Source organism: Bipolaris zeicola, assembly GCF_000523435.1.
Source record: "Bipolaris zeicola 26-R-13 unplaced genomic scaffold scaffold_237, whole genome shotgun sequence".
NCBI lineage: Eukaryota > Fungi > Ascomycota > Dothideomycetes > Pleosporales > Pleosporaceae > Bipolaris > Bipolaris zeicola.
In genome coordinates this window covers 22,316-36,874 of record NW_006912286.1, presented here as the reverse complement: position 1 = coordinate 36,874, position 14,559 = coordinate 22,316, and the positions used below count along the sequence as shown (strand labels likewise).

Sequence of the window (14,559 nt, the reverse complement as noted above, 5' to 3'; positions counted from 1 at the left end):
TGTTGAGACATTGTTGCTTAAGGTGAAAGAAGGTATAGTCTTGGCAAAGGTGGCCGCTTCGCTTACCCGGCCGCTTCGCTTGCCGCTCACGTTACTCGATGTATTTTGTGGCATGAACGTACATACGACACTGACTGAGTTGATGCATATGCAACGGAGTGCTTGTTTTTGCTGTCAAGTTTGCTAATTTAATACTTAATTTGAAATGCATATTTGCGGGGTATTTATGTTACAATGATTAATGTGGTTCGTAATGCATCTCATGATGCTTCCGAACATGCTTAGATGTAGAATGATGCACTAGCCTGTCTTGGCCATTTCTTTTTCCCTTTCCCTTCCAACTGCGCTATTGACTCCTTCTCTCTTGTTTCCTCTCATCAGCTTCATTTTGGTCTGCGCCCTCATCATGCTTGGCCAGCAGTCCGGGAACAGGCTCTGCCGGCATTTCATGGATGCAATCTCGACTGCTCAGTTCAGGCACCGCCCTGCTTTCGTACAGCTCACTTTTTCCCTGCTTCCCCGGAAGTTCCGCAACTCTCAGAGCGTTCGATTCCAGTTCCGAAGGGGGCTGCATCTCGTATCTTATTTTCTCGTTCGCCGCTGTCTCGACAGCGTCATGTTGTGTAATATTCTTGCGCTTTCTTTTCCGCATCACCAACCATGCACATACACCGAGCAGAGCTACTCCAACTACACATCCGACAACTATTCCAGCTATCGCGCCAGTCGGCAAACCACCCTTCTTCTCAGCGGCTGCTCTGCTTTCTGATGATGCTATCGGAATGATTTCTGGGTCTAGCTTGTCCCATTTTGCCGCGCTGACGTTGAAAGTTCCTGACTCAAAATCCACGCCAATGTACGCTTCCTGGAGAAAAGCTCTGCCGATTGCGTATTGACTGTCATTGTCAGCCCTGCGGATCGGGAAATAATTGGTCTCGTTGACAAAAATCGGAAAACCTGCTTGCAAGTCGAAAGCAGCATATGGAAGTTGAATAATGGTACTGTTGCCGGATATGGAGATGTCTGAGCCAATCGTCATTGTCACAACGGGGTTCATCGACCGAAGTCGGTCTCTCTGAGCGTCTGACAAAAGATAACGCCCAGATCCTTCATGGTATTGCAACCCAAATGCAGACTCAAAGCGATCGCACACCGACTTGGGGAGCCATAGTTCAGGAATTGACGAGTCGAGGGGCGCAATAATTCGCTCGCTGTTAACTAGAGATAGTGTGCCGTTCAAAGTGCCGGTCGCTACAATGTCGTGTATAGAAACTGTCAACGCTCTGCTCATGTCGGTGTTGATGTTAACAGTAAGTGGTTTTGACGCACGCGAGCTGTCATAACCTCCAAGCACCAGACTTGCTGGCACCTTGGTACCCCGATACGGAGCGCCTGCTTGGTAACCGTACGCTACGCTCGGTATATGCCCCCCATCTCTTAAAGCGACTAGGAACGATGGTGAGTTGACTGTTGTGGAGTAGTTTATCGACAATGGCAAAAGGCCGAGTTGCCCTACCCAGAAGCCGGGCGAAGCGTATGCAGTGACAGGAAATTTGTCAAGCGAGATATTCCCTACTTTGACGTCGTCCAGCCCGACAAATCCATTGCCCGTTATACCACGGACTTTCTCAAGCCCCAGTTCGAAGAGATTGATGGCCTGCCAGGACGAAGACATGTTTGGCTGGAAGCCGGGACTTGGACTTTGTTGAAAAGGTGCTGCACCGCGAGAGCTACCACACGCTCCCGCATCGGCTTGGATTCGCGAACACTCTTCGCCGATTGGTAGCCACACGTTCTGCGACTGAAAAGATGGGAATACTTCAAACGTTTGTGGTGGCGTTCCCACTTGGACTGAGAAGCTGTCGTTGTCAGCGCACTGAGCATGCGAGTGCCTTTCACAGCCTGGTGGAACGTAGTAAGTACCCTGTCCAGCTCCCATCGTTCCCATACCAGCGTCCCGATCCCGCAAGAGAGAGTGGTTTCGCCATCTGGCTCCTACCCGCCTCGCGGAACGCTCACGCTCGCAGAGGCCGAGTGTCTTGGAAAGTATGCAAGTAGTATGGAAATTGTCGAGGTCTACAGAGGATGGTGGAGTGGAATGGCAGGACAGCGGGCTGAGTCTAGACAACAGTACTAGCCACGCCACCCCCAAAGCCCTGCATCGGGTGTGCATGTTGAGTGGACATTAACGGGAGCCTCCCTGCTGTTAGAGAGTACGCAGATCGGACGCCTAACCTACGCTTGCAATAAAATCTTATTGCATCCTGCCTCATTGAGGCAATGCATATGCATACAGCCAATCATAGTCCCATCGCCGAGCCTGCGCCAAGAGCACAGCTTTGGGGGCCAACTTCGAGGCTGAGCCACAACACACAAAGCTGACATGGGATTCGCTGCGCAGAATCAAGCTCTCAGATTGATCTTCTGATCCTTCTGATCCTTCTGCCTTGCTTTTCGTTTCCGTATTGTCGGGCGCCCCTCCTCTTTATCACTCCAACTTTTGGTGGCTGTAGACCCTAACTTCTAGCCTAACGGTGACAATGGCGAGCGCTTTCATAATACTCGTCTACTCATGCTTAATTGGTAATAAACATAATCTCCATACTTACCTGAAGCTGACGAGCATCTTTTAAATAGCTGTGTGTGCGGCATTCACCCACACTGTAGACAACATCACAACTTCGTACACTGTACCCAAGACAACGCTGCCGCCCACCCTACGCAACACAACGGCTCCCCCAACCTCTACAGGACCATGTACAGAAACTACCACAGAGTACTATATGCCGTCGTACTCGCAGATCGTAGAGACTATTACGGAAACAGCAGTGCTCACCATACTGATGCATGTCACTCCCTACCCAAACGGTACTACAGCCACTCGTTATGAAACTGTTCGTGATAAGGCCATGACAACGAGCGATGAGGTGATGATCGCTTTCCCAACCGATGAATCCACCACCGATGAACTCACAGCCACCGCATCCACAACTGAAGAGTACGTATTTCAGAAAAAAAAGACAGTTTAGGTCAACTAACATTGCCAAGTCAGTACAAAGTCTCTAATAGCACCACAACGTATCCCACATATTCAATACCATACCCCACGAATATGAAACCATATCCAGTACCAGGTTTTACGACAAAATCTTGCTCATTTACATCGACCTCCGTCATTACTCTACATCCATACATTCCTCCAACATCCGAGATCGTAACCGCGACAGCAATCACGGTCTCAACTCTCTTCGACTATGACTACCTTACTCCGCATATCCCTATCGTAGATCCTACATCAACAGCGTAAGTGAAGTTTCAGTAGTATGATACAAAAGATTGATCAGATATGCAGTAAGCCAAATCCAGGCTTGGATTCTCCACCAACCCCTTCAAAGACTCCACCAGTCACCACGAAAGATAGCCCAGCCCAACCCGGACCATCGCATGTACAGCCTCCGAACCCACCAGCACAACCACAGGAGTCCCCGGAAGGTCCCCCGGAAGTTAAGCCAGTAGACCCAACACTTTCTAAAGTAGGTGTGAAACCACCCATTACCGGTGCGCCAGGGCCCCAACCTACCAATGACGCCACACCTCCACCAGTTGTCACATTGCCAGGAGCCGGTCCCATTGTAATTGACCCGTCGCGATCTGAAATCGTGATCAGCGGAACCACGACTAGATTCAATCCAGGCCAACAAACGACTATCAACGACGTGCCAATTTCCCTTGACAGCTCCGCCGGGTTTGTCGTGGTTGGTGGTACCAAAACAATTGGACTGCCGCCGCCAATGACCCCAGCACCCATCGTAGCACCCGTTGTTATTGGCGGTACTACTGTGGACATAGATGATATAGTGCCGGGACTGCAGCCTGGCCAGATGACCACTATCGGAACCAATACCATCTCGCTCGACGAATCTAGCTCTTTCCTTGTAGTAGATGGCACGCGTTCTATCCCGCTAAACCAGGAGACATCCATACCCAGTACTTCCACACTCGACGTTAATGGAGTACCCATCCATGTGGGACAGCTCGCGACAGAGCTAGACGTTGGCGAAACAACTGTCATCGGAAGCATAACTGTTTCACGTGACGATACCGGCTTGATCGTTGGTACTACTACGATTCCTGTCCCTACGAAAACAGACGAGATAGTCGTCGGTGGTACGACTATATCTCCCGATGCGCTCCCATCCGGCTTCTCCTTTATACCAGCTGCATCTAGTGGCGGCCTACTACTTCCCAATGGCGACACACTATTGCCAGGTGGAGAGACGACGATCGATGGTATGGAGATTTCGCTTCTGCCGGGAGAGACCCCTGTTGCAGTTATCGAGGACTCAATATCCATTACGGCGACCGAGACTGCTGAGAGTACTACTTCAACATCATCCTCTTGCAGTGGCCTGACATGCGGTCAGCCGACTAGGACTTTGACCAGCCCAACAGGAGACAATACCGCAGCTTCATCGGCAGATGTGTTAGTGAGTGGGAGGTGGTCTGACTTTGTTTTTGCGAGCATGTTTGTTGGCGTTTTTATTCATTGGGCTTGATTGGTCATTGGTGCATGATCATTGGGATTGAAAACATAATGTTTTTGTATGATAATGAGGTTGCATTTTACGTTCAATATTCTTTTTCAGAGGGGCAACATGGTTTTGGTTATTCAAGGAGCAGAAAACTAACTGTATTACGCAGGGCAAGAAGGTCCTGTCAAATTGTGCATATTGCACAAAATTATCAAATATAAATAATGTGTCGCAACTTGAGGTATCTCAACAAAGGCTGTGGGCATGAGCTTGTGGTTGAGTCAATGTTTACTGCTAAAAACGAGACTTCTGAGAAAGGGCTGGTAGAAGATAGGTAGCGGAGACTGCCAAGAAACAATAGAGGTTGAGATTCGAATTGAGTCCCTCAGTGCGCACTTGCAGCGACAGTAGCCAAGCGCTGACAGAATGGAGTAGCGGTCGATTATCTGCAGCACCAGTATATAGATAGCGTCGCAACACTGACAGAACAACATGGTCCGTATTTCGAGGAATGATACTCGTCAAGATAGTAATGACCGCATTCAACACCCATACTTGCACAGGTGGTGGGTTGGTCGGTTCAAGATCAATCACATCTTCTCCCATGCAGAATATGAAGCAAGCCAGGTTCCGAGTCAACCCATCTAGTTTTTCGAGTCGCAAGACAGCGTCTCTAGACAAAGTCAAAAGAAAACGCGGGTCAGAGAAGCGCGACGGATATGTTGCAAGTATATAGAGAGAAGGGCTGTCCGGAGAGGGCGGTGCGCAAGCGACATTGTCGTCTTGCTCAAATCACGCATTTTTCTTCGTGGTGGGAGTTGAAGGCCCAAAATGTAGAGTTTAGCACTGTGCCTGGAACACAGCGCTCGTTAAGGAGTCAGATTTCTGGCTCGTTCTCCCGGCCATTAAAATTGCCAGGCGCTGAAAACATAATTCCAGATTCTGGTAGCGGATGATATGAAACAGCGACTTCCATACGATATTTTGAGTCTCTTTTCAAATAGCCTCGCCATGAAAAAGGGCGATATCTCGTGAAACTGAAAAGGACGACGGGTGTGAAGCATTATATTGCGGTGATCTCTTTTCATGAAATTCCACGGGTGGTGGTCGTATACAACGTATATATTCGAAATTGGGACGGAGAATATTTGTAGCAGACATGTTGCTGGTTCGAAGATAAAAGTGTAGTCATGGAAGGTGTGTGAAATATAGGCGGAAGGCTGGTGGTACTCTGATGCCTCCAAGAAGCCGCTATTTATCCCCGCTAAGCCCTTGGATGGCATTTTCACTCCACTCAAATTCTTTTACTCGTTGAGACTGTCGTGCTGTTAGGACTTCAATTGTTATAGCCTTCTTAATTGTCGTTTGGTCAAGCAAGCTTGGGAACAATCAGCCCAACCACGCGACATCTACTCATCCAGCAAGATATGGGTACCAAAAAAAAGGAATGCTTGCGCCAAACACAATGAGTCGTTATCATATTTGCTTGCTCATTGTGAACAATGCATCGCGATAACAGACGTCACACGTCAGCCGTCCTGCACGGACCCCAAAATGTTTCGAACAACGGTATATACCGGTGTTAGCTTTACTAGAAATGGTATGTAGACCTGGAAGATGGCTGACGATAGTTTGGGTTGTTGTTTTAGATTGCCGGCTGCAACCGGATCGAGGGAAGCTTGCGATAATCGGCACCGTTCTGTGTAGACATCATCCCTTTGACCAAATCCCGTCGCAACTCTTGACTCAACGATTGGTTTCCCTTTGGACATCGTCAACGATGGAACAAGGCGAAGGAGTTCGCAACAGAAGGTTGTATCTATGCCCAGAAACTACCAGTCGGCCTGTACAAGATCTTATCCGAGAGTGCCCCAGGTGTGGAGGTTTTGTATTTTATTGCTGTGCATGCAACAATCAATCTCTCTACGACCTTCGCAATGAACCAACGCCCATTCCCTGTCATCACTTCCGCATCATATTCACTGATGGCGCGTGCAAAAACAACGGAAAATCCACAGCCAAATCCGGGATTCGTATAGCATATAGCAGTAATACTGCAGGCCAACTGTCTATAGCTATCACCGACATGCTGGACAACTTTGCGGTCCGATCAAATCAAAGAGCAGAGCTTCTCGCGGCAATAATTGGCCTAAGGACACTTTCAAGTACCTTTACTAGAAAAAACAAGAAGGAACAAAGATCATGGATTGTGGCGCCCGACTCCGCGTATGTGGTCAAGGGAATAACCAAATGGCTACGAACATGGAGGGTATGTATATTTCAACAATCTGCAAGGAGTCGCGAAAGGGAATCTTGTGATTGATCATGTAGCGACAGAATTGGCGCACATCTAAACGCAAGAAGCCTGCAAATCTCGATCTATTCCGTAAACTCGATACCTTGATCAAAAGACTCGATGCAAAGAACACCAAGGTAAGTTCTCACTGGCAAAGGCACCATGAGTGTATACGACACTAAAGCTGTTCTAGGTTGGATTTTGGCATGTTCCAAGGGAGCATAATCAACTAGCTGATCGGCTTGCAAAGGCCGCTGCAGTCAATGGTACTGTAGCCACAACATTGGACTCAAGTACGTGACGCGGAGGTGAACGGCTTTTTCATTTTCGTGGGTATCGTGAACGCTAGCTTTCATAGATAACAAGGCCAATCGGACGGATGATGACTCTAACAGATCACCATTGTCATCTTTGTCAAAGATTTGACGCATCTCATTGTTGTTGGCGCACAATGCGATCACCGGCGCCTGGTCTCCAAGTACATTGTGCGTCATGCTGTAATACCCTTTGAAAAGAAAATAGAAATGGCTCAAACTATGTGCATTGTATTGTTTCTGCTATCTCTGTCCTACCGCAGTATCAACAATGTGACGACACAACCTCCCAGGTCTGTTCTATCATAAAGAGAACTTCGTACGATCTATTCTTTTTCACACCCACCACCAGGGTATTCGGGTATTAATTGAAGAGACACATTTTTACTCATTAAGAATTGAAAGACGCCTACAAACTATGGGGTACCCGATAACTTGTTACCGTCAGCCAACCAATACGATGTGTTTCGAAGATCGTCGCTACGACAAGCTTTTCTTCGCGCGTGGTCAACGCACACAATGCACTACAGAAGAGCTCTGGCCACACCGATTTCCGGGTTCGTCTGTTCCAGATTGGTGGCTTCACTATGTCGGCGTAGATAGGCTAAAGGTCTGCCGGTGCAGTCATCCTGCACGACATCGAGAGAAAACCTTCCGCCTTATCAAAGAATGGCCAGAACTGGAAGCAAGCTTGAATTTTTACATGGACCGCATGAACTACAAGACATGTACTGTAGCTGAGTATATCAATTATCAGCTGAAACGCGAAAAGATATGGGAAAGCGCCGGAATATATGTCCGCTGTTTCCACTGGGCCGATGTTGCACGTATATTCGTGTGTCGTTGTACTGGAAGTCATGGTTGCACGTACAGGACTCCCAATGACCCAGTACAATTGGAGCAATGCGCAGAATATTTTCTTCTTCACCGAGATGAAATAACAGTGTCGCAAGAGAAGTGGGAGGGTTATAATAAAGATTTGCCACCCCCTTACGCACTCAAAGCACAATCCGAATCGAGATATTCTCATAAGCAATACCAACGTCTGAATCAAAATGGACGTACTAGCAAGGTATCTCAGAGGGTTCCGAAGCCGGAAATGGGAATGCGCGGCAGTGCGAAGCCACTGACACCTCGCTTCGTAGGACCGTGCAAAGATGGTGCAGCAATGCAGCAAGAGTCAGAGATGCCTCCACAAGTTTGGCAGCATGCCCGCCCCTCTTTGTGGAAAAATCCTGATGGTATCTCTTCATCAGTAAGCACGCCCTTGGGTACGGCGTTTTTCGCTTCATCGGAGGAACCTCGTGTACCGGCAACTGCTCCACTGGAAAACCGACCCGCTCCTTGGAATAGCTCTGATTCTGGCTATTTGTCTACAACTCAAAATCAAGGAAAACGAGATGTAAGCGCTAGGGGCATACATAGCCGTTCTAAAAGCCATGAGCCAGATCATACCCGGGCGGGTAGTGCTTTTGACATGCGCTCAATGCATAGTGGAATAGGAACTATCCCAATTAGTAAGTTATCTCCAAGCAGTTCTCGAAGCTCTTTGAAGTCTAAGCCAACTATGGGTATCCCGGATGCGCATGAGCAACAGAATGCCGCAGATGGTTATACCCCTACTACTGATATATATTTTCGCATGGCGGACGAGGACGAAACTGACATCATCTCAGTGTATAGGAAGTCCAGCCCATCCTCCACCACCAGCTCTCAAAATTTGCCATTCTTTTACGAAAACTACTTGAACGACAATAGCCACAAAGAAGCAGTCCAGAAAGACATTACAGAACTATCACCAGAAGCCTACTACACTAGCGATAAGTACGCGATTCCAGCTGGCCAGGATAACCAAAACAAAGGATCCAATGTTCATATTAGCGAGCTTCCCGCCGAGACTTCCGCAGCGGAGTTGCCGACAGTTGCGCCACGCCAACGACACACACCGACGCTACATGCCCTCGAGGGCCGCGACTGGAACCCTGTTCCCGAGATGGAGGCAAAGACGACCGACTCGAATGACAAAGGTGAGGAAGTACCGGTCCGCATGTCTAGTCACACTTACAACTCGGGACTGATTGACTCACTCCTCGAACAGGTTTCGAATCTGGGCTCTTCTACGACCCTTGATCAAGACGTACAACTCCGACATGCCACAAACTCATCTCCCAGAGACTCTGGATTTGGTAGTAACTCTGGACATGCCGAAGAGGCTTCTCAGACTTGGAGGTCCGTTTCCCAATCCAATCTCACGTTGGCGGAGCGCATCAAGCAGGATCTGAGGGCCATCTTTGGTACTCAACGCACACCATTGAATGATTTGATTATGATAGAGTTCCCCCACCGTAGTGACGCGTTCAAGTGCTCGTCGGAAGAAGAGTTGGCGGTTACGCAGCTTGCTCTGATTAAAGATCACGTCGGGATCAATGCAGAGGAGGTGTTCAGTCGCTGGAACGCCGATGACGCTGCGCCCAACTGGAATGCAGACGTGATCCAGCCCGCTGTAAAGATATTTATGGGATGGAATCGATCTTTTCGCACGCTCTTCTCCATGTCGCAAGAATCGTTTCTTCGAGTCGTTGCGTGGGGAGAGCTGGTGCGCTTGATGAACAAGTCTTGGACGATGATGCAGTCTCAACCGGGCGAGAAGGTAATGTTCGCCCAGCTCGGACATGTCCATCGTCGGTTCTTCAAGGCCAAGGCTACTTATGATAAGGAAAAGAAGGATTGGAAGGTTAGTCGCTTCGAGGCGCTGGGTTGTGATATGATTGCAGCGTATCTTGTTACGATGACGATAGAAATCGGTAGGAGTACATAGAAGGCGGGTAGGAGTATGAAATTGACTCAGGGGTGGATGGTTCTCACCCTTGTGGTCAGGAAGCAGTGTAATATACAATGATATGTTAGGACACATCAAAAGTTACCAAAAGTTATACTTTCACGATAGCAAAAACCGGCAGTTTGTTGCTTAGGTTACATACGTAAAAAGTACAGTGTTGCCCTATCACCAGACTCTGTGCAAGTGCTCAAGTAATCAATGCTCAGATATTTGCTGAAACACATCGAAATATACATGCAGTGACACAAAAACTTGCTGCTCGTTGTTGCCACACCCTCCTTGATCTCAAGTTATATATTATGGCGATTCTCTAGCCATTTGATCAACTTACCCATCTTACCCTCATGCAGATCCTGGCGACATGTATTATTGTACACGTGCTGAAAAAGGCCGGATAGATTTGTGAAGCTCGACTTGCAGCTTGGGCACCGAAATGGGTACACGCGTCCATACATTGCTTCTAGATCAACACGCTCGAGTAATTCCTGGCGGTACTCCTGATCAAGGTACGCCTTCCATTGGAAAACACATGGCAGCTGACTGATTTCAATCGCGTATGTCGATTCCAGAAACGCAGGTAGCGGCCTCAAGGTGGATGATCATAGCGGGATATGTGGGAAATTTCTTATAGCAGCCATAATATTCAATTGTCCGCTCTAGATGTGTCATTTCATGCTGCGCACCCTGTCAATGTTCATTCAACCAAGGTTCAGTTCAGCTCACACGTTCAAGGTTGCTCGGAGTTTCAAAACGCGTCTCACAAAGCCCACAAACATTCTCGTCCTCGAGGTGATCGAGACACTCCTGCGATTCCGAGCCCCAGATGCGTCCCCTCCCATCGTTGCAGCCGCAGCAAACTACTGCGTGTCTTGTCTGGTCGAGACGTGTGAACGACTTTGCGCGAGTTGCTCCAACAAAGTCGCATGAATCACATGGATGATGGTTGGAGGCGTCACGGCGGTGTTGTCGCAGCGGGTACACCGGAAGTTGGAGCTGGTGTTGTCAGCTTAACCAGACGACAGCAAAACCCAAGATGCACGTAAAACGGACTAGTCGCTATCACTATCCGACCAGAACATAGCGCGCTCACAGAGGGTCCAAGCACGATGTGCTGCTACTATTGGGAATAGCTGAAGGGTAACAGTGGAGTTGTCCTAGAATCATGCGCCCACTTAACCCTTTATTATCAGCGCTAGGTTATTTTAAGGCTGGGGTACTATGCAAAGGTGCGAGGGCCCTCCACAACACGGACGGGAACCGATCTTGTGGTCACGGACTGGCCTGAATGGATGTATCTCGACACATGGCAAGTGTTTTCTAGAACGTCACTTGGTGTTGTTCTTACAGGAGAAGGCCTTTTACCAACTAACCATCTTCACTACTGACAGCTTAATGCTTGTCACGTGACACGTTCAATCTAGATGCGCACAAAGGCATGACAGGTACAGTTGTTCACACACTGCACTGCTATTGTTCATTCACAAGAGCAGCCATGTTCATTCTGGTAGTCGGGATAAATGTAAAATTTAACAAGACGCTTCAGACTGAGGCAGCAAGACTGCCAGTTCCGAGGCACAAGGCGGCAAGAGAGAAAAGTTTGAAAGCGCAGATGAGGAGTCATGAGCAAGATATTGTATCAAAGAGATACATGATTGCAATGAAAACGCATCGAACATGTTTCGTCAATCTTTTTGTAATGTGAGCGATGACGCAGTGTTTCCGCTTAAGCAGAATTCGCACACGCTGCCCACGTTTCCGCCATTACAGTTCCACAAAATTATACTCATGACAGCAACATGGCTCCGAAGCGACAGGATGAAAATAGTCGCTCGTGTGGATTTTCAGTCTCAACCGTAGTTCGCGTGCGCAATAACACTTATTCTGAGCCAGTGACGATAAAGGCATTTGCAAATCCGATTACTCTCGCGTCTATCGCCATGAACACTTTTCATAACTTGTCCAGTGAACGCTTGAAATACGGTAGGCAGTGAAAGAGCGTGACACAATCTCCACGGCAGTGAAAGTGATTATAAAATGAGAAACCCGCTGCTCACTCCTCAACACCAGGCCAAAACGACTCCATCACAACCACAGCTTTTGTCCATCAACACCCAGAGCGAATACCATCATCACTAGAACCTCAGAAGAGATACCCTCGTTCGATTCAATACGGCCATATTTCCACTCAAGCTACAACCGTCGCTTCGCTTCAAGCGCGCTCAAGACAAAATCACGACTTCAACACAACTAACTACACTCGACTCGCTTCCCTTCACTCAAGACCTGTGCAAGATGTCCTTCTTTATTCAACAGCAAACACAATACACGGCTTACTCGGGAAGGGCGATACAACCCACGCCACACCAGCGTTACCATCCACCAGCCTCATGCACCACACAAGCTTCGTGCAGTGATCCTCAAGGATGGCTGGCAGAATCCGCAAAAGACTTGGTCAATGTGAATCCTTCATCCATCGTGCCTGGGATCAGTCCCAAGCAGGTTTGTTCGCCGTCACAAAGATTGCATGGCTTGTATACACCCGGGGATTTTTGGAATGCGAGATGGTTGTCGCCTGTAGAGAGACACGAGCTGTATGTATCTTTCGGTGTGTTTGGTCGCATCATGCAAAGCCATGACCCTAGCTCTTCAGAATATACTACTGCTTTTGATGTGATCAAGGAAAAGAGCAAGGAAATTGCCCAAAAGGAGGCACAATGGTACAGTCAATTTGGCGCTAGAGGGAAGGGGACTTTGAAGGAGCGGACCGAGCGATTCAAAGAGATTCTGATCGAACAGATGCACGAAGTAGACCTTAGGGCTATTTCTCAAGAAAGCAGCGCCGCTTCTTCAACGCAGATTGCTTCGCTAGGACAACAGCCTGGTGCAGGTAACAACACTGCAATCGTCATTGACGATGAGCGAGGCGCCTCTTCAAGCCCATCGCGCGACCAGAAGCGCCGTGCGTCAGAGCCAGAAGCTGGGAAAGACTGCCGACCCGCCAAACGACTCGCACCAGAATTGGACAAGTCAGTGCGACTGGAAAGGCAGGCAAAAGCTGAGGCGGAACACCAGCGATATCTCGCCCAGAAGGAGATGGTTGACCGTATCTACCTCGATGGCGATCGGTCGCGGAAACCAACAGATCCCGTGTGGCAAAAGCTGGCCGCCTTCGATGCCTTCGAGGCCGCGAAGCAAAATCTGCAGCCAAAGAAGAAACGCCGACAGCCATCGCCCGAGGAAGATGAACAAGCATTTTCGGATGTCGACGAGCGCTTCAAGCTTCCATCCCGCGACTTGGCATCATACCCACTGAAGACACCAGACAAGTACATGTGTCTTCACGTCGACTCGGGATGCGGAGGCAGCAAGGACTGCACTTGCCACAACCACAACTGTTGCCGCAACGGCTTTACCCTCCGCCAGCTCGAGGGCGCCGTCAAGCGCAAGTACGAAAGGATTTGTTCCAAAATTGAAGAACAAGCCTTCATCCATGGCAAGATTCCGCGGAAACTCAAGACGTGGGAGAATTGGTACAGCAAGGAGATGCGGGACCGAGACTCGACTCGCATCAAGGCTTGCATGCCACCACTGGAGTGGAAGCCTGACCCGCGCATGGCAGGCGTGAATTCGGCTGCACAGTCCTTGAGAGCTCCACAACAAGCTGCTGCCAAGAAACCTCGTGTGAACCCTCGATCTGCGCTTGGGCAACTGCAAAAGAGGCAAAGGGAAGAGGAAGAGAGGCGGGTGGAGGAAGCGATTTCCCGGGCAACACAGGGGGTTGTTGGGGGCGCGGAAGGGAGTGGGAGCCAGGGAGCTGAACAAGCTCCCCCTATTATGCTCACGGAGGTGTGTAAGGGGCGTGAGCAGCCAGAACAGACTCCCCTTCAGGTCGAGCATCAGGAGGCCGAGGAGCCAATCTCGACGCCGGAAGAGAATTCCCCCAAGGATAATGGGGATGAAGATCTCGACGTTGCCTTCTTTGGCGAGCCAATATCGATGGCTGAGGGGAATGCCCCCGAGGATGATGAAGATGGAGATTTGGACGTGGAGTTGTTTGGCGAGCCATTAAACGAAGATGGCGACAACGGTCTCAGTTTGGAGCAACCGAGTGGAGGCTTCCAAGCCGGACTACTCGACGCTTCCGAGCTGGCAGATATCCCCGATTCTGCCGTACCGATTTCGTGGCAGGTGTTCGATTTGGCGACGTTGAGCGGAGACACCCAAATCGGATTGTTCAACATTTCTGAGCTGGCGGATATACTCGATCCCGCCATGCCAGTTTCGGGAGATGGCTTCGATGGCAACTTTTTTGAGGACTTTTTCTAAGAGAGGAAGACAAAAGGTGTACGGGATGATTCTTGTACTCAAAGTTTGTCTTTGTCACTGGGATGGTGGAAATGTAGTCAAGTCCTTGAAATTGGCGTCTCACGTATTGCTACGAGGAATTAGTGATCTCTCGATATTATTCATGGTGCTTGTCGTCTTTTGCTTGTTATCACGATCCATCAGTATGGTTTATGATGTCTAAGAGGGGAATTGCTCGCGTGACCACCTTTGCCATGCTTATTCTTGCAACCA

The 14,559-nt window shown here is 49.0% G+C and overlaps 6 protein-coding genes across 6 annotated transcripts; 4 read left to right on the top strand and 2 right to left on the bottom strand.

The window, feature by feature from the left end:
• Positions 1 to 346: 346 nt before the first annotated feature.
• COCCADRAFT_107677 (uncharacterized protein) lies at positions 347 to 1,988 on the bottom strand (the record flags this gene model as incomplete). The annotated part of the gene is made up of 2 exons (XM_007718517.1): positions 347 to 1,859; positions 1,924 to 1,988. 2 exons carry the CDS (start codon positions 1,986 to 1,988, stop codon positions 347 to 349), a joined length of 1,578 nt encoding a protein of 525 aa, XP_007716707.1.
• Positions 1,989 to 2,909: 921 nt separating this feature from the next.
• On the top strand, positions 2,910 to 4,556 carry COCCADRAFT_107720 (uncharacterized protein; the record flags this gene model as incomplete). The annotated part of the gene is made up of 3 exons (XM_007718516.1): positions 2,910 to 2,998; positions 3,025 to 3,303; positions 3,353 to 4,556. The coding sequence occupies 3 exons, from the start codon at positions 2,910 to 2,912 to the stop codon at positions 4,554 to 4,556; spliced, it is 1,572 nt and encodes a 523-aa protein (XP_007716706.1).
• A 3,046-nt stretch (positions 4,557 to 7,602) lies between these two features.
• COCCADRAFT_107687 (uncharacterized protein) lies at positions 7,603 to 9,153 on the top strand (the record flags this gene model as incomplete). The annotated part of the gene is made up of 1 exon (XM_007718515.1): positions 7,603 to 9,153. A coding segment is annotated over one exon (1,551 nt), but the record flags the coding sequence as incomplete, so codon positions are not given.
• A 36-nt stretch (positions 9,154 to 9,189) lies between these two features.
• On the top strand, positions 9,190 to 9,960 carry COCCADRAFT_107690 (uncharacterized protein; the record flags this gene model as incomplete). Its single annotated transcript, XM_007718514.1, has 1 exon — positions 9,190 to 9,960. One exon carries the CDS (start codon positions 9,190 to 9,192, stop codon positions 9,958 to 9,960), a length of 771 nt encoding a protein of 256 aa, XP_007716704.1.
• Positions 9,961 to 10,271: 311 nt separating this feature from the next.
• COCCADRAFT_40577 (uncharacterized protein) lies at positions 10,272 to 10,650 on the bottom strand (the record flags this gene model as incomplete). The annotated part of the gene is made up of 2 exons (XM_007718513.1): positions 10,272 to 10,493; positions 10,555 to 10,650. The coding sequence occupies 2 exons, from the start codon at positions 10,648 to 10,650 to the stop codon at positions 10,272 to 10,274; spliced, it is 318 nt and encodes a 105-aa protein (XP_007716703.1).
• A 1,623-nt stretch (positions 10,651 to 12,273) lies between these two features.
• COCCADRAFT_107711 (uncharacterized protein) lies at positions 12,274 to 14,307 on the top strand (the record flags this gene model as incomplete). The annotated part of the gene is made up of 2 exons (XM_007718512.1): positions 12,274 to 13,950; positions 14,002 to 14,307. The coding sequence occupies 2 exons, from the start codon at positions 12,274 to 12,276 to the stop codon at positions 14,305 to 14,307; spliced, it is 1,983 nt and encodes a 660-aa protein (XP_007716702.1).
• Between the last annotated feature and the right edge of the window lie 252 nt (positions 14,308 to 14,559).